At 39.2% G+C, this 22946-nt stretch overlaps 1 protein-coding gene across 1 annotated transcript in view; it reads right to left on the bottom strand.

The window, feature by feature from the left end:
* Positions 1 to 6392: 6392 nt before the first annotated feature.
* The window catches only part of CBLB (Cbl proto-oncogene B), a 232258-nt gene continuing 215704 nt past the window's right edge, over positions 6393 to 22946 (bottom strand). Inside the window, exons 15-17 of the mRNA XM_077296804.1 lie at positions 22629 to 22769; positions 14439 to 14528; positions 6393 to 7870 (exon numbers count right to left, since the gene is read on the bottom strand). Of these exons, the coding sequence (XP_077152919.1) occupies positions 7608 to 7870; positions 14439 to 14528; positions 22629 to 22769 (494 nt within the window). The 3' untranslated portion in view covers positions 6393 to 7607. The remainder of the gene's footprint in view (positions 7871 to 14438; positions 14529 to 22628; positions 22770 to 22946) is intronic.

Consider the following 22946-nt stretch of genomic DNA (forward strand, 5'->3'; position numbering starts at 1 on the left):
ATCTTATGCCATGTAGTCCAACTGCTCTGTGTGTACCCCCCAATAATGATCAGCAGTTTTCTGTCAATTTACACTGTACATAGAAAGTTGCCAATCAGTGGTGTGAGTGGGGTTATACAAAGCTCAGCATTCAGAGAAATAGTAGCTTATAAGCAGAGAAAACAGTGATTTCATCAAAATGACAGAATGCAGGCCAGTAAGTGATAAATTGCTGAAATCCGGGTCTCCATCCCTACATTATGCTGCTCTGAGTAAAAACCTGGTGACAGATTCCCTATCATGAGTTAGTTCAAGTGCAGCCCCTACGAGCTGTATGGTCACCAAAATGTACTTTATTTGAATATAGATCACAGATCCGTGATTAGCTCTAAAAGTGTTTGACTAGTCACTAGAAAGATAAATCAACTGTTATTTTTTCCAGATATAGTGGTTGTAATTTGGTAGATATTGAAGTGTTTGTCAGTTGGTCATTATCTGTAGTGCAGCAATTCTGCTCACTTGGGAGCGATATGAGGTATCACAGGAACCGTTTCTATTTAAAACTCCAGCTGGTTTATTTCAGTCCTCATAAACCACATCACAGGAACACTCAAACATAGCCCCTGTCCGGCATAAAGTTCATACAATAGTGCTGGTTTGCCCACCTGGGTAGTCCTTTAGCAAAGGCACTCAATCCAGGAGATCTGCACACCTAGATACACAACCCAAGTGTGAGACAAACAGGCCTCATTTTACAAAGTGAACATCACCCAGGGGTGGAGATACGGTGAGCAGCCGTCAATCAGCTGTTCAGCTGCTGATAATCAACCTGTCATGGCCGATTAACCTCTTTTAGTCATATATGTACTAAAGCATTAATCCAGATTTACCTCCCATCCACTATATTTCCGACAGCCACCTTCCAGCATATACAACTGGAACAGCCACTTCAGCTTCAAATTGGTCAGATTTAAATAACAATTAGCCTGAATCATGTAGTAGGTAATGTCTTAAAGGAGAATCCTTGGAAATTCACTCCCTAGGTTTCTTTTTTGTCCAAAACAGGAAACAGCATGATGTATTTGAAGCGTGACAGTATTATGAATTAATCTAATGCATGAATCTAAAACCTACAATTTTTACACTTTTTCTATCTTCTCTGTTAGCATGATTCTGCTTTCTTAGATTTTACATTTTAATGTTGCTGCTTAATGACTAGAAAACAATGCAGTGCAATGATGATGAGATTTATTGCCCAAGCTTTAAGAAGGAAAGCCAAGTTGTGATAATATGAGTGCCAAATAAATTCAAAGTTTGACAGAAATTCCTAATAAGAACAAAGAGCATACACCACCTCTAACAGTGCTCCTGGCATTGAAGGACTAGCTTTTAGATTTTGTATTATAATGTCCACCTCTGGGTAAAGTGATAAAAGTATCAACATAAACTTATGTGTCATAAGTATATTATTTAGTGTAGCCTTAGAGAATATAGCATATTGTGAAGAACATTGCAAAATAAATAAAGCAATGAGTTCATAAAGTTACCGTATTCATCTAATGTCGGAAAATTGTGTATGTACACGTTAAAATAATGATTAATAATGTACATACACATTCGCATCACAGAAGCTTAACAAATGCAATTCTTCAAAGGAAGTCTGTCAGCATAGAAAGAATGTTCAAACTAAGTACAGGCCTTCAGTGCATCATGGTGGGGAACCTTCTTAACGACTTGTTTTCCATCTATCTCCATCCTTCTCTGGCTCTATCGCACCATAGGTGTCAATCAAAGAAAGAAGAGGGTAGCAATAGAAAGAAAACAAGCAGGTGGGAAGATGTAGTTAAATGTTGACCTTGCTATGATGCACAGAGCGCTTGTACTTGGTTTGAACAGTCATTTTGTGCTGACGATCCCTTTAATTAAAAAGAAACTGTACTTTCAAGTAATTTTCAGAATAAGCTGTGGTGTGTGCACGTGAGGAATAATACTATTTCTGCCATTAAATGTCTACTATCCTGTATTTTCACCAGTCTGCCCCTATCAAGCTCGCACTCTCTTAATTTATAATCTACTCTGAGCTTGTAGGAAGAGACTAGCTCCTATAATGTTTCCCATACACATCACACGTGAATGGATGCCCTCTTCTTTCTTTGGATAGCACACATAGAAGAAGCAACAGCATAAAAGAAATTATAAACAGTAATGAGTTGTGTGGATGTCAATCAAGTGCTGGGGTGAGGTATAAGACTTGTTGGAAAGCTCAAAATAATCTTTTCCTATCTCCCTCCACATTTTTTTTCTCATTCTACTCCTCAACCTCCACTCCATAGAATATAATAGGGGGTATAACCTGACACCACACTATGCTGGCAGTCCATGGATTTAAGTGGTTTTTCTGTTTTCTTCTTTTTTTTTCCCCCAGAGTGAATGGTAAGTTCAGTAGGCAGGAGGGAGTGTAAAATAAATAGAAAATGAAGCAAATTTCACAGATTTAAATATATTCGAAGTTTCTTATATTCACATTTACTATTGATTTATGCAGTTTGTTGAAAATACAGTACCTTTTTAGCACAAATAAAAAAAAACTTCAGAAATCTTATTTAGATTTTTTTTAAAACCTACTGTCTACACATTTAAAGAGTATCTAAACTTTTACAGTGTATTTTCATATTTAGCAGGCATTTTAACTATCTGCAGATCGGTGTGGGTTTGGAAGGTCTATTGAGCAATTGGTGGATGACCTTCAATGATCTTCAAGCAATTAAACTGCCAAATATGAAGAAACTCTGTAAGTTTAATTACTCTTTGAGAGAGTGTTACTTACTCTGCTGTGTAAACAGGTCACCCGATATACAGCTTTCCAAACCCAAATTAAGGGTATCATACATTGTTTCTGTCAAACCAAAAAAAAGATGAATGAATCAGAGCCAGCTTTTCCTTAGCTTTTAGAAATCAGCTCTTAATAAAGAGCAATGAACAAAGATGATCGAATCAAAGCCACTTGTACACAGCCTGAGCTCATAGACAGCAACTAATCTGAGCACACACAGCTGTATTGTACTGCAGAGAAATGGATAAGATGGGAGCAGATTAATTACAGAAGTATCTAATCAGAAACTCCTGCGTATGCAAGTAGGATACTGTAGTTCCAGAGAAATGTTGCTTCATTAAGACCAGCAATATTCACATCAGTCTTCATGAGCTCATCATGAGTTAACCCCGCTACGACCTATGATGCATACAGTGAGGGAAATAAGTATTTGATCCCTTGCTGATTTTGTTTGCCCAGTGACAAAGACATGAACAGTCTATAATTTTAAGGGTAGGTTAATTTTAACATTGAGAGATGGAATATCAAAAATATAAACCAGAAAATCGCATTGTAAAAATTATATAAATTTATTTGCATTATGCAGTGAGAAATAAGTATTTGATCCCTCTGGCAACAAGAATGCTTGGTGGCAAAACCCTTGTTGGCAAGCACAGCGGTCAGACGTTTTTTGTAGTTGATGATGAGGTTTGCGCATATGTCAGGAGGAATTTTGGTCCACTCCTCTTTGCAGATCATCTCTAAGTCATTAAGATTTTGAGCCTATCGCTTGGCAACTCAAGAGTTTCAACTCCCTCCATAAGTTTTCTATGGGATTAAGGACTGGAGACTGACTAGGCCACTCCATGACATTAATGTGCTTCTTTTTTAGCCACTCCTTTGTTGCCTTGGCTGTATGTTTTGGGTCATTGTCTTGCTGAAAGACCCAGCCCTGACCCATTTTTAATGTCCTGGCGGAGGGAAAGAGGTTGTCACTCAGGATTTTACTGTACATGGCTCCATCCATTCTCCCATTGATGTGGTGAAGTTCTCCTGTGCCCTTAGCAGAGAAACACCCTCAAAACATGTTTCCACCTCCATGCTTGACAGTGGGGATGGTGATCTTTGGGTCATAGGCAGCATTTCTCTTCCTCCAAACACGGCGAGTTGAGTTAATGCCAAAGACCTACATTTTTTGTTTCATCTGACCACAGCACCTTCTCCCAATCACTCACAGAATCATCCAGGTGTTCATTGACAAACTTCAGATGGGCCTGCACATGTGCCTTCTTGAGCAGGGGGACCTTGCAGGCACTGCAGGCTTTTAAACCTTTATGGCATAATGTGTTACCAATGATGTTCTTGGTGACTGTGGTCCCAGCTGCCTTGAGATCATTTCCAAGTTCCTCCATGTCGTTTTAGGCTGATCTATCACCTTCCTCATGATCAAGGATACCCCACAAGGTGAGATTTTGCATCATGACCCAGATCGATGTCGATTGACAGTCATTTTGTAGTTCTTCCATTTTCTTTTACTATTGCACCAACAGTTGTCTCCTTCTCACCCAGCGTCTTACTTAGGGTCTTGTAGCCCATTCCAGCTTTGTGCAGGTCTACGATCTTGTCCCTGACATCCTTGGGATGCTCTTTGGTCTTGCTCATGTTGTAGAGGTTAGAGTCTCACTGATTAATTGAGTGTGTGGACAGGAGTCTTTTATAAAGGTGATTTTGTAAGACAGCTGTCTTTAATGCAAGTAACGAGTTGATTAGGAGCGTCTAACCGGTCTGTAGGAGCCAGAACTCTTAATGGTTGGTAGGGGATCAAATACTTATTTCTTACTGCAAAATGCATATATATTTATATCATTTATACAATGTGATTTTCTGGATTTTATTTTTGATATTCTATCTCTCAATGTTAAAATTAACCTACCCTTAAAATTATAGATTGTTCATGTCTTTGTCAGTGGGCAAACTTACAAAATCAGCAAGGGATCAAATACTTATTTCCCCCACTGTAGGTACATCATAGGTTGCCTCCCCCTATTTGATGAGGGCTCCGACAATGAGACCAGGACCCTTTGACACGTCAGCTGATTTCAGTAGCTGACATCTGCCTCTAACAGCCAAGGGTGGAATTGCAATCCAATCGTGACTGTTAACATGTTAAATGTCGATGTCAATCTCTGACAGCGGCATTTAAGATCGTCGGGCATGTGTCACTAGCTATGCCCAGCTGCGCCTTGTCACATGATCGCGGGGTGCCAATGGATTGGCATCACAACCCGGGGTTCTGCAGGAGACCCCTGTTGTTGTCATTGGCGGAATGCCATGAGTGTTCCTCTATGGCTGGCGCTCATAGCAAGTGAGAATTTTTGCTACACATAGCAGGGCTGAACCTGAAGTTCTGCTGTGTGTAGAACAGGCGATCGGATGATTGCAGCTTCTAGTCTCCCATAGAGACTATTGAAGCCAGTGAAAACTAAAAAAAAAACAAAAACAATTTTTTTTTAGAAATATAAAAAAATAAAATATAAAAGTTCAAATCACCCGCTTTTCACCACATTCAAAATAAAAAATAATCAAAAAATACACATTTTGTATCGCCGCGAATTGCCCGATCTATCAATATACAACAAGAATTAATCCGATTGGTTAATGGCGTAATAAGAGAAAAAAATAACTTTTTTTTTGGTGGCCGCAACATAGCAATAAAATGCAGTAACGGGCGATCATAACATCGATCGCATCTACACCAAAATTGTATCAATAAAAACGTCCGCTCGTAAAAAATAAGCCCTCACCCTGCCCTAGATCATGGAGACGCTACGGGTCTCGGAAAATGGCGCATATTTCTTTTTTTTTCTTTTTTTTACAAACTTTGTTTTTTTTTTCACCACTTAATAAAAAAAAAATCTATACATGTTTGGTATCTACAAATTCGTAATGACCTGGGGAATCATAATGGCTGGTCAGTTTTAGCATTTAGTGAAAAAAACCAATTGTGGAATTGTACTTTTTCCGAAATTTCTCTGAATTTTTTTTCCTATTTTCCAGTACATGACATGGTAAAACCAATGTGTCGTTCACAAGTACAACTAGTCCCTCAAACAACAAGCCCTGAAATGTCATATTGACTGTAAAATAAAAAAGTTATGGTTCTGGTAAGAAGGGGAGTAAAAAACAAACAAATAATCAAGGTAGTAAAGGGGTTAAAGGAGCTGTGGTGTCATGCCTCCGTTCCACCCATGTTAGGGAAACGGGTGTGAAAATAAAATAGTCGCCAAATTTATGCTTAACTTTTGCATTACAAAATTTTTTGCAACTTTTCAAAGCAATTTACGCTAGAATCACTGACGATTTGGGCCCATAAATCCATGTTACATGTAATCCTGGGATACGACAGGTTAACAAGTAGTTAACAAAATGGTCACTAACTGAATTTATAAATAAAAGGATAATTTGATCCATAACGATCACAAAGTAATTTCTAAACTATTGGCAAAAAGTTTTTTTTTACTTATGTAACTACTCCACATAATTCATGTACATTTAAATAAGAAAATACACCACAAATCTGACCATATAAAAAAGTGACAGATAGAGTTAGGATCTTCTTTTATTGTGTTGGCACCTCTTTTTTTTTCAAATAACCAATTTTGCAAAAGTCAATGATATAGCGGGAACGAGCCTGTATTTGCATGCAGACTTTACATTGGTGCGTTATTGCATTCGGTTGACCTGTTCAAGTAGTATGGCTTATAAAAACACTTTAGAAACACCAGCAATGCAAACATTGATTTCATATGTCAGACCAGGTTTACATAAGCAGCATTACAAAGTATGGAAGGCGTGAGCCTGTTGAATTCCAGCACATATATATTAAATGGCAGAGTAGTACCATTTACAGATCATTACATTAAATCAGTTTGTTGCAGCCAAAGCATTGGAATGATTGTCCAAAAGTTGAGTTGTGACGCTAGCGGTCAAACATAGCATTGCCCGAAAAAGTGTAAAATGGAACAGTCTGTTGTAATTCTACAAAAGATTTATAGACTGTAATTGATTGGTTCTCATAATGCACCCTTCAGCACCAACACCCTGGAGAGATGACATTACATGATTTGGTACTTTGATGCTTTTTTTTATATAAGCACCAGAGTACAAAAGGTTGATCCTAATTTTTATTGTAAGCTTTTGCTCGTATGCATTTTACACATTTTATGCTATACAATGATATCAAAATACATCTGAAAAGGCAATTGTTCCACAAAAATTGGATTCATTACACATTCAAATGCAATTTAGCCTAATACAAAATAACTCTCAGTATGTCAGTAGTAAAGGCCACTTTTTTGCAGTATTTTTGGATAAATTAAAATGTATAAAAGGATAATAAAATAAAGAGAATGAAAAGCATTTTCCAGAATGCAATGAGGTCAGAAAGTGCTGCTGAATGTCTACAACACAAATTATTCATCATTATTAAAAAAAAGCAAAAAAAAAACACAAATTTACCAGCTCTAAACAAGAGAGAAAAAATATATATAATTCACAGGTTATTTCAGATAACGAAATGTTTTCCTATATGCATGAATGGTATATACCATATTTTCCGAATAAAACAATTATTGACTTTTTTTATCTTTAATTCTGACATATATCCAAGTAAACTTGGATTCCGGTCTATAAGCATTGTCACGTTTCGTAGGGGGAAAAAATATGCTGGAATGTCAGTTTTAAATTACATTGGTAAATGAAAATTCATTCTTCCGCTTTGCTCCAATAGTGAAGTCTTAAAAGCTTTGTCATTTTGTTATAGGTTCAATCGAGGGCAGACGGGAGGAGGGCAGCATGCAAATTCCCTAAGTATGCTGCGGGCCACATCTACGTTATTTTGAGCGATTTCCAAAGCCCTTTTAACTTCTTCAAAGGAGTAGCCCTCGCCCATTAATTTGGCTATTTTTGCATCTACATTCTCTGTTGAACAATCAGCGCTGTATGGTCTCCTGTGGTGAATCTCTGGTGCCGTCCTGCGGGGAAGTGGTTTGGGTGGTCTGGCTGGTACTTGTGGACAATCTGTAGAAGAACACATGAAATAGAAAAGAAATTAGTATTTCAAAAAGATATAACGTAATTGAATTGTAACAATACCAATCTGTAGATGACTGTATAATAACGGGACTGCCTGCACTTTTTGGAATCAATGGAATGCTAGTGTAATGCACGGACTTGCCGGACACCCAACTGCTCCAAGCGGTGGCTAATAGATGAAGGTCATGAATGGCGGGCTCCCTTATATTGACTTAAAGTTCGCTAAAAAAATATTGGACTAGTGGCGATTTTGAATGTGAGTAATGGTTAATTTTTTTTTTTGTATCTACTGCTTTTTTAGTAGTTTTGAAAAATCTTAGACATCCCAATTATGTTTTAACACTAATCGCGTCTCCAATGGGTTTTCATACTATTTTTGAGATATAATTTCTTAATTCGTGTTTTAAGGCTGTTTACAAATTTATCTGAAGCGATGAAGCGAACAGAGAAAGTAAACATGCTTACGGGAGGGGGAACTAAGGCCACGGAGACAACTTTGTCATTTCAATGAAATGCTTCCAAAGCAATCAGTGCATTATCATTTTTCTGTGATGTGTGCACATCTCTCATCACAAGTTTGTTTCCTGTACGTCGACATAGATTATTTTTGTCGCTTATCTGCAGTATTTGAAAAATAATTACAATGTCTATAAAAGAGGCAAAAAATGTGAAAAATAAGCAATTGTCTACTCAATCGTTCATTAATTTGACCGAGAAAAAAACAGGACCACATTTCCAGTTGCCAATTGCTTTCCATTTTGTACCTTCTGTCCCATGGTAGCCTGTAGGACTGTAAGAACCAGCATTCCCGATTGTAACCACTTTTATGCAACCAGGAGGCTGCATGTCATCCTATGACCTGTGATTCCTCTTTAACCCCTTGCAAATTTTTTATTTAGCACATTTGTTTTTTTCGCCCCTTCTTAAACAGGACAGAATATTTGACCCATGACTAAAAGCATGAGTGTAAAGCAGCTTTATGGCTTAATATATTCATAACTTGCTTGTAGTATTTCGTTAGCTAATTTTGGGAATCCTTGTAGGTTCAATTGGAAGTGCAGGCACTGCACTTCCAGGTCTGCTGTGTTCTTTCCCTTTTCTCTGCCCGTTGTTCACCTCCGATCTTTGATTGACAGGTCACTCCTTGTGCTCCTTACGAGGTTGTGAGCTATCATGAGACAAACCTGGGCAATGACAGAATCCCGGGCAGGTGGACCAGAGGGCAGCAGTGGGCAGGAAAAAGGGATTGAGCACAGCAGACCTGGGGAAATGCAGTGCACGACCTACTTTCATTTAAAAAGTAAAGGATAGATCTCTCAGAAATGCCCCAACAAAATACTGAAAGCAAGGTATGAATGTAATAAGCATTAAAGGGGTCTACACTCCAGCCTTTAGTAGGAGGTCAACTATCCTGCCGACACGTCCTCATTTAAGAAGCTGTAACTTTTTTTAATCTTTCCATTGACATAGGAATATGAGGGCTGTATTTTGAGGAACAATTTGTAGATGCGAACTGAGAAAATTAATTTTAAAGCGAGAAACTTAACCCCTTAGTGACGGAGCCAAATTTTTGAAATCTGACCAGTGTCACTTTATGTGGTATTAACTCTGGAACGCTTCAACAAATCTCAGTGATTTTGAGACAGTTTTCTCGTGACACATTATACTTTATGATAATGGTAAATTTAGGTCGATATGTTTTGTGTTTATTTATAAAAAATATCAGAAATTTGAGAAAAATGTTAAAAAATTAGCAATTTTCACACTTTGAATGATTATCTCTTTAATCTAGAAAGTCATACCACAGCAAAACATTAATAAATAACATTTCCCTCATGTCTGCTTTACATCAGCACCATTTGTAACATTTTCTTTCATTTTGTTAGCATTTTAGGAGTTTTAAAAATGTAGCAGTAGTTTTTCATTTTTCAAGGAAATTTACAAAATTTACTTTTTTAGGGACCTATCCATGTTTTAAGTGATTTTAGGGGTCCGATATATTGGGAAACCCCCCAAAGTGATACCATTTTAAAAACAGCACCCCCTGACATATTGAAAACTGCAGTCAGGTAGTTTATTAACCCTTCAGATGCTTTTCAGGACTTAATGCAAAGTGGTATGATAGGAATGAAAATATGTATTTTTACCACCTAAATGCCCCTAACTTCTAAACAGATTACTACAGCCGTCAGACTCTAAGGCTATGTGCACACATTGCGGATTTGCTGCGTTTTTTACCCCTTCGGATTTCTATAATGGAATTGGCACAAAAACGCTGCAGATCCGCAAAAAAGAATTGACATGCTACTTCTTTTAAACCGCAGCGTTTTTTGCGGTGCAGAAACGCTGCAGATCCGCAATTGATTTACAGTACAATGTAAATCAATGACACACGTCATTGCTGTGCACACGTTGCGGAAAATCCGCTGCAGAAACACTGCGGTTTAAAAGAAGTAGCATGTCAATTCTTTTTTGCGGATCTGCAGCGTTTTTGTGCCAATTCCATTATAGAAATCCGAAGGGGTAAAAAACGCAGCAAATCCGCAAAAAAAACACTGCGGAACCGCACAAAAAAACACGACAAATCCGCAGCTGCATTTTGTGCCAGGAGAGGCAGAATCCGCACCAGAAATTCCTAAGGCTAATACTCAACATGTGCACATAGCCTCAGGCCACTATTTGGTCGTGAATTGCCATGGCAAACATCAGGACCACAAAATCATCATCTGAGGACACCAATTTGGATAAAGAGGAAGCCCCCACACTCTTTTAACCATTTATAATGATTTAGTCGCTATTGACAGCAGCATCTAAGGGGTTAAACAGATTTGGACGGTGCAAACACTGATCATGGCTGATGTCAGCTATAGTGAACAGCTGACAGCTGCTGGATTGTCACCTGTATGGGGATAATATTCTCTTATATCTAAGGTCAGTTAAAAGACGTATTGGCGGTCATTAAGGGGTTAAATGTGCAACAAATTAGCAGGTAGTGGAAGTCTCTATTAATATGACGTTACACACTTTCATATAAGGAAGCCTCTGGAGTCTCACACCGAAGGACGGAAGATTGACAATAGAAACATGAGTTCTATATTGTGCAAGGACTAAAGTTATTTAACGTCTGCGCAGAAATCCAGGACTTCCTTTTCAGCAAACAAGGAGAAATTCCAGCTCTACGATGTGCAGAAAAAAAAAAAATTTCATAGAAATTGTACAAAATCCACAAAAACAATGTAGATCTACGCCTTTCAGATGAGATCCATCATTTTCAGCCCAATAACATATGCTTAATATGTATTCAATGCAGGTTTGGAAAAAATAATTAACGCCTCAATGACCTGGAAAGTTTGGTCTTACTGATGAACTACATTTTTTGTGACTGTTTCTCCACATTATAGCAGCCATAACTTCATTTATCCTTGCACATGGTTGGATAATGCATTCAGTGGGATCAATTGTATTTTTTTGATTGTTCTATTTAATACAATTCCACATTTAGAAATCCCACATTTCCAAAAGCTGAACCCCGTTAAGGCACAAACTGACTCCAATGATTAAAAGGTGAGGTCAAAGTTAGAAATATAGCAGAATTAGCATACTGTTTAGGAATAAGATACATTCTGTATAATCTGACTCTGTATTGCAGAAAATAACTCAAAAATATATTTTTGGTGGTCGGATTGGCATATAGTTGGGCTTAATGTAATGTTAATGGGTTAGCCAACAAACACACTACTGCTGTAACGAAAGTCTTTTAGAATCTCAAGAGGTAGTTGAGGACATTGCTCAGCTATAACAGTCAGAAACATAGACAATGAATACATTAAAGGGGTGGTCTGGTCCAAACCGATAGGTCTGCAGTCGCTCTGTGTGACCGCAGACTTATGAATACCACACTCTGCACTCCGGGGGTACGCAGGTTTCGGGAGGATATGTACAGTACAGACCAAAAGTTTGGACAAACCTTCTCATTTAAAGATTTTTCTGAATTTTCATGACTATGAAAATTGTACATTCACACTGAAGGCATCAAAACTATGAATTAACACATGTGGAATTATATACTTAACAAAAAAGCGTGAAACAACTGAAATTATGTCTTACATTCTAGGTTCTTCAAAGTAGCCACCTTTTGCTTTGATGTCTGCTTTGCACACTCTTGGCATTCTCTTGATGAGCTTCAAGAGGTAGTCACCGGGAATGGTCTTCCAACAATCTTGAAGGAGTTCCCAGAGATGCTTAGCATTTGTTGGCCCTTTTGCCTTCACTCTGCGGCCCAGCTCACCCCAAACCATCTTGATTGGGTGCAGGTCTGGTGACTGTGCAGGCCAGGTCATCTGGCGTAGCACCCCATCACTCTCCTTCTTGGTCAAATAGCCCTTACACAGCCTGGAGGTGTGTTTGGGGTCATTGTCCTGTTGAAAAATAAATGATGGTCCAACTAAGCGCAAACCGGATGGAATAGGATTCCGCTGCAAGATGCTGTGGTAGCCATGCTGGTTCAGTATGCCTTCAATTTTGAATAAATCCCCAACAGTGTCACCAGCAAAGCACCCCCACACCATCACACCTCCTCCATGCTTCACAGTGGGAACCAGGCATGTAGAGTCCATCCGTTCACCTTTTCTGCGTCGCACAAAGACACGGTGGTTGGAACCAAAGATCTCAAATTTGGACTTATCAGACCAAAGCACAGATTTCAACTGGTCTAATGTCCATTCCTTGTGTCCTTTAGCCCAAACAAGTCTCTTCTGCTTGTTGCCTGTCCTTAGCAGTGGGTTCTTTAGCAGCTATTTTACCATGAAGGCCTGCTGCACTAAGTCTCCTCTAAATGGTTGTTGTAGAGATGTGTCTGCTGCTAGAACTCTGTGTGGCATTGACCTGGTCTCTAATCTGAGCTGCTGTTGACCTGGGATATCTGAGGCTGGTAACTCTGATAAGCTTATACTCAGAAGCAGAGGTGACTCTTGGTCTTCCTTTCCTGGACCGGTCCTCATGAGCCAGTTTCTTTGTAGCGCTTGATGGTTTTTGCCACTGCACTTGGGGACACTTTCAATGTTTTCCCAATTTTTAGGACTGAATGACCTTCATTTCTTAAAGTAATGATGGCCACTCGTTTTTCTTAGCTGCTTTTTTCTTGCCATAATACAAATGTCTATTCAGTAGGACTATCAGCTGTGTAACCACCAGACTTCTGCAGAACACAACTGATGGTCCCAACCCCATTTATAAGGCAAGAAATCCCACTTATTAAACCTGACAGGGCACACCTGTGAAGTGAAATCCATTCCCGGTGACTACCTCTTGAAGCTCATCAAGAGAATGCCAAGAGTGTGCAAAGCAGTCATCAAAGCAAAAGGTGGCTACTTTGAAGAACCTAGAATACAAGACATAATTTCAGTTGTTTCACACTTTTTAAAGAATATAATTCCACATGTGTTAATTCATAGTTTTGATGCCTTCAGTGTGAATGTAGAATAGTCATGAAAATACAGAAAAATCTTTAAATGAGAAGGTGTGTCCAAACTTTTGGTCTGTACTGTATTGTATGAGTTATACATACTCATGGCTTGTATTGAGCAAGGCTGTGCCTCGTCTAGTGATGTGGCCATCAAATGGGCATGGCAGATTAAAGGGCATGGCCCCTGGCTGGGGGTATGTTTAACTCATACATACCCTCCGGTCCTGAATCAGAAACTGGCGAATCCCTGCAGTGAACAGTGCGTGTACTTGGGGAATTCATAAGTCTGCAGTCACACAGAGTGACTGCAAACTTATCGATGTGGACAGGACAACCCCTTTAACCACAGCTCCAATTAAACATGGGACATTAGCCCAGTGTTGTGGCCATTAGAAATGGTCTCAGGGACCATTATCTGTCCTGTAGATATCCTGTGGTAAACGTTGTTCCTGCTCCCACTCCTTTTAATAGTAGAAATGCCACATCCAGGAAAACTTACCATATTTTTCGGTTTATAAGACGCTCTGGTTTATAAGACACCCTCCAAATTTTGAGGAGAAAAATAGTAAAAAAAACCTTTTTTTAATAAAGTGGTGGTGCTTCTTATAATCCATGCGTCTTATTGCTTACCGGGGTGGTGGCTGTGGTGAAACCAGGGTCGCTGCTGGAGAAGGCAAGGGTGAAGCGTTGCTGCAGGCCACGATGAGGGAGTGTTCGGATGTGCAGCGCACCGCTGCGGGTGTCCATTGCTGCGGGTGGTGTCCAGTGCTGTGGGGGCTCTACAACATTTTGCGAAAGGCCAGAGCCCCCGCAGTTCCATGGTTTTCTGTGGAGTCCACCGCAGAGCTCCCCGCAGCACCGGACACCACCCGCAGAGGTCCCCCGCACATCCAAACACTCCTTGGGGCCTGCAGCAACGCTCCACTCTTTCCTCCTCCAGCCGCGACCCTTGGACCCTGCTCCACCACGGCCGGTAAGGTATATCTGCAATATAAGACGCACCCCCAAATTTTTTTGGGAAAAAGTGCGTCTTATAATCTGAAAAATACGGTATATATTCAATGTACTCATAATGCACCTATACGTTACCTGAGCATGATGGCAGCTGATCATATTCTTGGGAAAGTCGATTTAGCTTGACATCATTTGGTGCTCTACGTGTAGGTGGTAAAGGTGCTTCTAAATAAATTGCCAAAAAAAGAATTTTGTCAACAAAGGTTTAAGTAGGTAAGATTAATAGACTTCAAAAGCAATGTAATTATCAAGACATCTTAGAATGGTTTCTTCAGTGCAGTAAAATTTTCAGCTAATCATTAAAGAGGTTGTCCACTCCTTTATAATTGATGACCTATCTGCAGGATGCGAGGGCATGGAGCAGCGCGCCACACACCAGAAGCTGTCATATCAGAGGGTGACAAACATGGAAAGTATATCATCTACAGTGTGGATGCAAGAACGTTTAACCACCAAACCCATCCTGATAATATATACAGTACATAAAGCCATAGAACAATAACAATCACATTAAAAACAGACTGGCATAAAAGTTACAGAACATTACGGTACAACAGTTGGCTGATTGATCAAATATGTTGATGTTCATAAATTTTCATCTTGTTCAATATCTTTGGTTACATCAAAACTGTAAACGGCATAGGATCTTTGTGGAGTTGGACATGTTGTTGGTCACCGGCGACATAGAATCTCTCTATACTTGCATAAGCCATGAAGATGGTCTTAGGCTATGTGCACACGTAGCGGATTTGGCTGTGGATCCGCAGCGGATTGGCAGCAGGTGTCCATGAGTTTAGAGTATCATGTAAACCAAATGGAAAACCAAATCCGCAGTGCACATGCTGCGGAAAATACAGCGCGGAAACGTAGCATTGTTTATTCCGCAGCATGTCAATTCTTTGTGCGGATTCCGCAGCGGTTTACACCTGCTCCTCAATAGGAATCTGCAGGTGTAAAACCGCAGGTGGAATCCACACAAACACCGCAGGAAAACCGTGCTAAATCTGCAGGTAAAACGCAGTGCGTTTTACCTGCGGATTTTGCAAAAACGGTGCGGAAAAATCCGCACACGAATCCGCAACGTGTGCACATAGCCTAAATGCTGTCCGCTTCTTTCCGCGGATTTCCAACTGGGACAGCCATGTGAGTGACTGGGTCCATGAATTGCTCCAGTTCATCCTAACACAATTCTTTTTTTAAAGATATTTTTTATATACAGAAATGCGGCACTGCGGCACGGCCTGTGTGCTCTCATACGTAAACCTCTTCCTGGGGTACTGGGATGGTTTGTTTGGTGGTGAAGTGGCACAGGCTGCTGATCATGTGCAGTGCTGTTTAAGGTATATTGATGACTTATCGACAATATGGCAGGGTACTGTGACTGAACTGGAGCAATTCATTGATCAACTTAATGACAACTCTTAATATTAAATTGACTTTTAATTACATTACTAATAAAATAGACTTTCTGGATATTACTATTGAATTGGATGAACATCATTATCTGCAGATAGATGTTTACAGGAAAACAACATCCGTAAATGCATTATTACATGCCAAAAACAAAAGCACATAATTACTCCATGGTAAGGGCTGTTACAGATTGAAAATTCCTCAGAATAAAGCGGATATGCTTATCTGACAGCAAATTTGAAAATCAAGCAAAGGATCTCACAGCTAGATTTGTGGAGAGGGGTTATAGTAAAAGATGCGACAAATGTGCATATAGAAGAGCTAGGTCGACCCCCCTTAGTCAATTACTGCGTTCTACAACTAAAAGGGAGGATCATCAGGGACATCTCCACTTTTAACCAGAATTGGGAAACTACGAGATCCATTCCAAAGGCAGTGGTCATTGTTACCCAATGAACCATCTCTAATCTCCCATTAATGATGCCAAGATGCTGCAAAAGTCTGTGTGAAATTCTGGCTTAAAAGCTGCTTCATTACACCGAAATCTAATCCCTTTGGATCCAAGGGACCTGTTAGTTGATGCATTCCGCGTGGCCAATATCTGGCCGGCACCAATGTCTCTCACAGCACCATGTTCCCAAATGCCTCCGGCAATCGTCAATACAAAATGAACAAGTATATCTCCTGCGATAGTTCCAACGAGATTTACTATGCAACTTGTGGCTGTTGCAAAATATATGTGGGACACACATCTAGGGAACTAAGAGTGAGGGTTAGAGAGAATACGAGAGACATTGGTTCAGCAAGGACGTAGTCGACATGACATTATTAAAGACTGTGCCAAATCATTTTAAAATGTACCATAACAGTAATCTCAAAACTTTCATGGTACCCAGTGGCATCAATATGATTCACGATGGTATACGTGAAGGCAACATCAGCAATCTTCTTGCTCCGAAGAAGACAAAGTGGATTGTAGAACTGGAAACTGTGGTCTAAATAAAGCTGTGAGCTTTACCTCTTTCCTTTAATATGCAACCTTTGTGGTATTTTTTTATGGGTTTCAGTTTACTTCAATATTTTCTAATGTATTCTTTTTGTCAATTGTTTTTTTTCGTTTAACAGTTTGTTGAAGAAGTCCAGTCTATGCTGTTTATGGTTTTGATGTAACCAATGATACTGAACAATTGGAATATATGGACGTCAACATGTTTGTTCAATCAGCTAACTGTTGTGTAGCAATATTCTGTAACTTTTATGCCAGTCTGCTTTTATTGTGAATATTTTATTGTTCTATGGCTTTATGTACTGTACATATTATCAGAATGGGTTAGATATACTTACAATGTCTGTAATCCTCTGATGTGAGAGCTCCTGCTGTGTGCGGCACTACTCCGTGCCCCCGCACTGATCCTGGCTTCAGCATGGAGTCTGTGCATGCCCTGGAACCTTGGTAATGCGTTCCTGTTTCCCGGCTATGTACAGTCCACCTTGATGGCAGTGGGCAGTGTGGTCAGTAAGCATGGCATGGTGCACATGCGCCAGCAAACTAGGCTGTGATTGGTCAATTCGGATCACGTGATCGCAGGTCCTGGATGATAAAAGAATCTGAAAGGTCCTTTATCAGTATCCCCCCCAAGGAAACTGTAAACACTAAATGCGAAACGCACGTTGGGGCTCTGTTCTTGTGTCCTGGTGACTGCTACCTGGTCCACTATGGGCAAGGATGCAATATTAGTGATATGGCAATTTAACGAGATAATTAATACAGGTAATTCTTAAAGAAAAACTAACAGGTCTGTGCGAGCCAGAATTCTTGCTGGTAGGTGATCAAATACTTATTTCATGCAATAAAATGCAATTCAATTATTTAAAAAAAATCATACAATGTGATTTTCTGTGTTTTATTTTTACATTCTGTCTCTCACAATTAAAGTGTATCTTGAATAAAAATTACAGATCTCTCCATTCTTTGAAGGTGGAAAACGTGCAAAATCGACAATGTATCAAATATTGGAGAAAATATATATATATATATATATATATATACAGTCATATGAAAAAGTTTGGGCACCCCTATTAATCTTAAGCTTAATGTTTTATAAAAATGGTTTTTTTTGCAACAGCTATTTCAGTTTCATGTATCTAATAACTGTTGGACACAGTAATGTTTCTGCCTTGAAATGAGGTTTATTGTACTAACAGAAAATGTGCAATCTGCATTCAAACAAAATTTGACAGGTGCATAAGTATGGGCACCCTTATCATTTTCTTGTTTTAAATACTCCTACCTACTTTTTACTGACTTACTAAAGCACATTTTTGGGTTTTGTAACCTCATTGAGCTTTGAACTTCATAGCCAGGAGTATGCAATCATGAGAAAAGCTACTTAAAGTGGCCACTTGCAAGTTGTTCTCCTGTTTGAATCTCCTCCGAAGAGTGGCATCATGGGCTCCTCAAAACAACTGTCAAATGATCTGAAAACAAAGATTATTCAACATAGTTGTTCAGGGGAAGGATACAAAAAGCTGTCTCAGAGATTTAACCTGTCAATTTCCACTGTGAGGAACATAGTAAGGAAATGGAAGAACACAGGTACAGTTCTTGTTAAGGCCAGAAGTGTCAGGCCAAGAAAAACATCAGAAAGGCAGAGAAGAAGAATGGTGAGATCAGTCAAGGACAATCCTCAGACCACCTCCAGAGAGCTGCAGCATCAACTTGCTGCAGATGGTGTCACTGTGCATCGGTCAACTATTCAACGCACTGTGTTTTTTTGCCGCCATGCATAACACCTTTTTGTATTACCAAACAACTCAATCTTGGTTTCATGAGTCCACAGGACCTTCTTCCAAAAAGAAATTGGCTTCTCCAAATGTGCTTTTGCATACCTCAGCCGACTCTGTTTGTGGCGTGCTTGCAGAAACGGCTTCTTTCGCATCACTCTCCCATACAGCTTCTCCTTGTGCAAAGTGTGTTGTATAGTTGACCGATGCACAGTGACACCATCTGCAGCAAGTTGATGCTGCAGCTCTCTGGAGGTGGCCTGAGGATTGTCCTTGACTGATCTCACCATTCTTATTCTCTGCCTTTCTGATGTCTTTCTTTGCCTGCCACTTCTGGCCTTAACAAGAACTGTACTTGTGTTCTTCCATTTCCTTACTATGTTCCTCACAGTGGAAATTGACAGGTTAAATCTCTTAGACAGCTTTTTGTATCCTTCCCCTGAACAACTATGTTGAATAATCTTTGTTTTCAGATCATTTGACAGTTGTTTTGAGGAGCCCATGATGCCACTCTTCAGAGGAGATTCAAACAGGAGAACAACTTGCAAGTGGCCACTTTAAGTAGCTTTTCTCATGATTGCATAGACCTGGCTATGAAGCTCAAAGCTCAATGAGGATACAAAACCAAAAAAAGTGCTTTAGTAAGTCAGTAAAAAGTAGGTAGGAGTATTTAAAACAAGAAAATGATAAGGGTGCCCATACTTATGCACCTGTCAAATTTTGTTTGAATGCAGATTGCACATTTTCTGTTAGTACAATAAACCTCATTTCAAGGCAGAAACATTACTGTGTCCAACAGTTATTAGATATATGAAACTGAAATAGCTGTTGCAAAAAAAACATTTTTATAAAACATTAAGCTTAAGATTAATAGGGGTGCCCAAACTTTTTCATATGACTGTATATATATATATATATATATATATATATATATATACACACACACACACACACACACACACACACACACACACACAGAGGGAGAGATGATCAGAGTGTCCATGTACAGTGTATTTAGTAGTGCTGTGTATGTGTACATAATGTTTCTCTGAAGCATGTGTAGTATACACATACTGTATATAGCTTTACAGCATGCACATTAACAGGGTTATACTATTTTTTCGGAAAGTCTGCATTAACTCTATGTGGCTGCACACTTGAGAATCCTCACATTGCGTGCAATGAGCGCTGTGAGGATTTACGAGACTGCAGACTTTCATGATAAACCTGGACAACCCCTTTAACTGAACTACTTCCTCCCTATTCCAGCCTAGAGCATTAAAATTAGTGATACTGAATTCCCCACGTCTTCACACATCAAGGGAAATTTTAATTAGTAAAGTATATTTTTTTCCTATCTTTTTGCGGTTTGAACCTGGGATGTGGTTTATAGTAAGGTGTGTTCTATAGTCTGAAAAAATAACATGGCATATAGACGTCAAAGAGGGGCTCACTCCAAAGAGCCAGATTGCAGAACTATTTACAAGAGCCTACTGCTCTGGAAGACCTGGCCCCTTAAAGCAGTACATGGTTGGCTTCTTTTTTTACATTTACCCTGCATTGGTCACTTTTAAGGCACAGTCCAATGAAAAGTTATATAACACACAATCTGGGTTTCAGTTCCACGATTTTTTAAAAACTTTGCTTTGAGTGAAAGGAGACATTCATGACGAGGTCCTGACCCAGCTACATTCACATCTAGTAATTATATCTGTATTATGGATCAATTTTAGGATGGCATAGGCAGAAATTAAATGTTCCAGTACAGGATTAATTCAATTAAATGGGGATCATAATGGATATCATCTGTTAAGTCGTCCATTAACAAATCCATTTTTTTTTATCATTGCACAAGCCTAAAACACCAGAGGTGTTCAGAGAGATCTCTAGTAAAAACAGATCTATTACAAAAAAGAAAAACAAAAACAAATGCAAAACATAAAACAAACTGTTTTTGCTTCATTAGTAAGAGATCCAGTTGTTTTTTCTTTTTCTTAACACTGGATCTGTTACAACAGAAGACAACTGGACACGTGAACAGAGCCTTAGTTACAATTAATTCAGTCTTGGAGAAAAGATCTCCTGTTCTGAACACCAGACTGATAGTTTTTATCCGGAGTCCGGAAACCTGTAATGATTTCATTCACTGTCAGCAAGTAAAGATCATTCAAATGATTGGGGATTCATTGAAAGTCACATAAAACTTTCCTCCTTCCAATAAATACGGTTTATTTAAAAAGGTCTGGCCAAGTCAGTGGTAATAAATCTGATAGAAATATAAAGGAAAATATCAGCTCTACCGATCCAAGAATATCAGAGCTGTGAACCCACAACTCCCCTGTGACCACTGATGGCGTTCTACAGGTTTCCTGATCTGAATATCTGCACTTTGAACAGGATTCCTTCAATGCGGCAAGTTCTACACAGAATGATGACTTATCTCCCAGGAAATGGCTTTTTTATTATAGCATTCATGCCGGGGGCACAGATCCATGTTTAGTCTAGCAAATATCAAAATGATTCTAATGCTTACAATCCCCCTCCAGGTAAATGCAGACCCCTCTCAGACTCTTGGACTAGAATTACAAGTATTCAGCACAGCTAAACCTTTATTTAACACAACGGACTCAAAAATAAAAGTCATTCCTTTATTAGTCGGGATTGACTCTCTCTCAGACGGTCATATTTTGCGGTTTTTCATGGAAAAAATGCATACCCATTCTGTTTAAATGACTGTTTTTTGCAGGCCATGTGTCTACAAAAAAAAACCCTGTGATGTGATGTGTGCATTTTTAATTAGAGTCTTGGATCAAACTAGGCAATACAAGTTTATGGGTCCTGGAAAAAATAAAAAATGATACTTCTTGGATGTCATCCGTGTGTCCTTAGCTTTTTATACTGTTTATTGGGTAGAAGATGTTTTTGTTTTATTTTTTGAATACAAGGAAACTGATGCCAAACCTATGGTTAAAACAGACACACGGACCAATAATGGATGGATATTTGATCCAACACACTAAAAAACCCTCAGACATTGAATGAAATCATCTAAAGAAAATTACTGTATGGCCATAAACTTTATTCCTGAGTACAGATGAGCAGATCGGACAAAATTTGAATTTGCCAAATTGAGTGCATTTTACTGAGACATTCAATTCACAGAGTATTTATTCTCTGTGGATTGAATGTCCTTTGTTATGATCTGGGGCTTGGAGATGGCCCACAGCATAATAAACGTAAGACAGAGAAAAAACCCAACTAGTATCTCAATGCTCAGCTCTACAGCCACTCCCGCTGCTCACTGCCCCCCGTAGGTCCTCCCTTTCTAACCGCTACCGTCCCCTCAAACACTGGACACATCTTCATGTTAAGTCAAAACTTTCTTACCATGTGAAGAAATGAGAAGTATTTAAAAAAAACAAAAACCTTTTGCCGGCTCTCTACTGTTCAACACCATTTTGCTAAATTTACGGAGCAAATTTCAAAGCTTCCATGTCCTAAAGAATATGGATTGCTATAAAATTCGATTAGAATTCAATTCTAGTTGAAATCTCCCTTCTTTGCTCGTCAGCTGTGATCTCTACTATACAAGTTAGACGGCAGACAGACTGCGCTTATTTACAGTAGGAATATCATTGACATTCATTAAACCGTATGGGATTAACTCTTAAGTCCTAGCTACTCCCAAGTAAACAACTCCCACGTATTTTAAATCTCTCTTCTGTGAACTCTTTGCCAACAGAGTTCTTCATTTGTGCCACTCCAATGGTCTCTTATGTTGCTTATGTGACCCACAGACAAATCAATTTTCTGCTTACTTTCCCTAAATGGCCATCAGAAATTCACAAATGCAGAGAATAATGGCCTCTTTAGTGTGTCGGCTTGTGGCAAGTGCCTGTAAGTGGTGGAGATTTAATGCAAATCTTAATGTTTTTCAATTTAATGCATGATGGTATCTGACATTCCAGATAGGAATCAATAAAATACATCAAATGGAAAATAATGGTAATAGTCCTCAATATAATCAGCTTTCTTCCACCCCTCATTTACTTATACTTAAGATCGTACCCATAGGAAGAAGAAACAAGTCGGAGGCAGAGTTCGGTCGGCTTCCTGGTGCGGTGGATTTTGGTGGTTCTGAGATGCAGGCACGTGCCGGGGGTGGTGGCGGGGGTTGTGAAGGAGGCGAACTGTCAAATGAATCATCACCTGCATATGGAGAAAGTTCAGGCATCTTTTAGCTTCATTAGCAATATTAATCACAACTACGGTGTTACACTTTATGGCCTTTTGATTTTGTTAGAAAATTGAGAACACTATTTCATGGCAGTAATTAAAAAGCACTTGGAAATTCAGGCTTTCTAAAGCAAGTCTCCCCGGAGATAC

Source organism: Ranitomeya variabilis, chromosome 3 (genome assembly GCF_051348905.1).
Source record: "Ranitomeya variabilis isolate aRanVar5 chromosome 3, aRanVar5.hap1, whole genome shotgun sequence".
Classification (NCBI taxonomy): Eukaryota; Metazoa; Chordata; class Amphibia; order Anura; family Dendrobatidae; genus Ranitomeya; species Ranitomeya variabilis.